The sequence below is a fragment of the Buceros rhinoceros genome, unplaced genomic scaffold (assembly GCF_000710305.1).
Source record: "Buceros rhinoceros silvestris isolate BGI_N320 unplaced genomic scaffold, ASM71030v1 scaffold13807, whole genome shotgun sequence".
Lineage (NCBI taxonomy): Eukaryota > Metazoa > Chordata > Aves > Bucerotiformes > Bucerotidae > Buceros > Buceros rhinoceros.
The window spans coordinates 36,969-38,208 of NW_010421650.1; the positions used below are offsets into that span (position 1 = coordinate 36,969).

Genomic DNA, 1,240 nt, shown 5'->3' on the forward strand with positions numbered 1-1,240 from the left:
GCAGCTCCTGAAAGACCTCGTCAGACAAACTGGCATAGTAAACCCCCAAGGCTGAGAGCCTGGGACATGCTCTGAGCACCTTCCCAACGGTGTCTGGTGCCACGTTGCACACCAGGGTGCGGTTGTTGATGAACAAGCTCTGCAGGTTTGGGTTGGTGGTAGCTAAGAGTTCAACGAGCTCACCGTCGAGAGTGAAGGGCATTTTTCGAAGGTCGATGTGCTGAAGATCTATCTGGTTTTTAGCGTCACACAAATTCCGTATGCTCTGCAGGATGTCCTGGCCCGAGTAGAAGTAGGGGTTCTCCCCATGGCACACGACGCACAGCTGCTGCAGTTTGTGGTTCTGCTTCGCCAACGCATCCAAAATACGGGTCACGTTCTTCCGGTTGACCTCCTTGGACTGGTCAAACGCAATCTTCAGGTGTCTGATTTGGCTGAGGAACTGGAGCAGGCTCTGCAGCACGCCTTCCTCATCCTCCGCATCACAGCTGGAGGGGCAAAACAAACTCGTAGTGATTGCGACGCACAGGTAGTGTCACAGCAGAGCACCGTTCGGCACCGAAACCGCAATGATGGAGTTACACCCGCAGAGACGACCGCCACCTCAGGGAGAACCCTGCTCCCTCTTACCTGACCTCCGTGAAATGCCACACGGGGCCGGAAGACACCGCTGCCGCCCACCGCCTGCACACCTGGAAGACCGCGTGTCTGTCTCGAAGAGGAAGATAATAGAAGATTTGGATGAGGATTTCCTCTGGGATGTAGTTCCACAGGTCCGGAGCTGCCGCGGGCATTTTGCCAGTTCGGTCAGGTTTAAAAACAGGAAAAACTTCCGAAACTGCAATTAATTCAGAAAAACAAACAGAAAAAAGACAAACACAGACATTAAGAGTTATCTGACAAATCAAACCAATGCAACTGCATCACAGAGGAGGAAAAATTTTTTTTTCGAACTTGAATTTTCACCAGATTTTGAAATCAAACACAAAAATGAGGGAAATCTATTGGCCAATAGTTTTGCAGATTTTTTTCCAATCGATCCTGAAGCTGGGTGGTTCTTTTCAAGAGTTAAAGATGTCACAGCAAAGCTTTGGAGAGGGAAAAAAAAAAAAAAAAAGCCTTTTTTCCTGCAGTGAGGTTTTGCTGCTCTGGGTAATAAAAGTTACAGAATCATTTTGTTGGAAAAGACCTTTAAGATCTTTACGATCTTTAACCTGTGCTGGTCCCTAAACCACGTTCC

At 48.5% G+C, this 1,240-nt stretch overlaps 1 protein-coding gene across 1 annotated transcript in view; it reads right to left on the minus strand.

Annotated features, from left to right (window-relative positions):
• Positions 1-794, minus strand: part of FBXL8 (F-box and leucine-rich repeat protein 8) — a 1,393-nt gene extending 599 nt beyond the window's left edge. The window contains exons 1-2 of the mRNA XM_010139759.1: positions 631-794; positions 18-488 (exon numbers count right to left, since the gene is read on the minus strand). Of these exons, the coding sequence (XP_010138061.1) occupies positions 18-488; positions 631-794 (635 nt within the window). The remainder of the gene's footprint in view (positions 1-17; positions 489-630) is intronic.
• Positions 795-1,240: the final 446 nt, after the last annotated feature.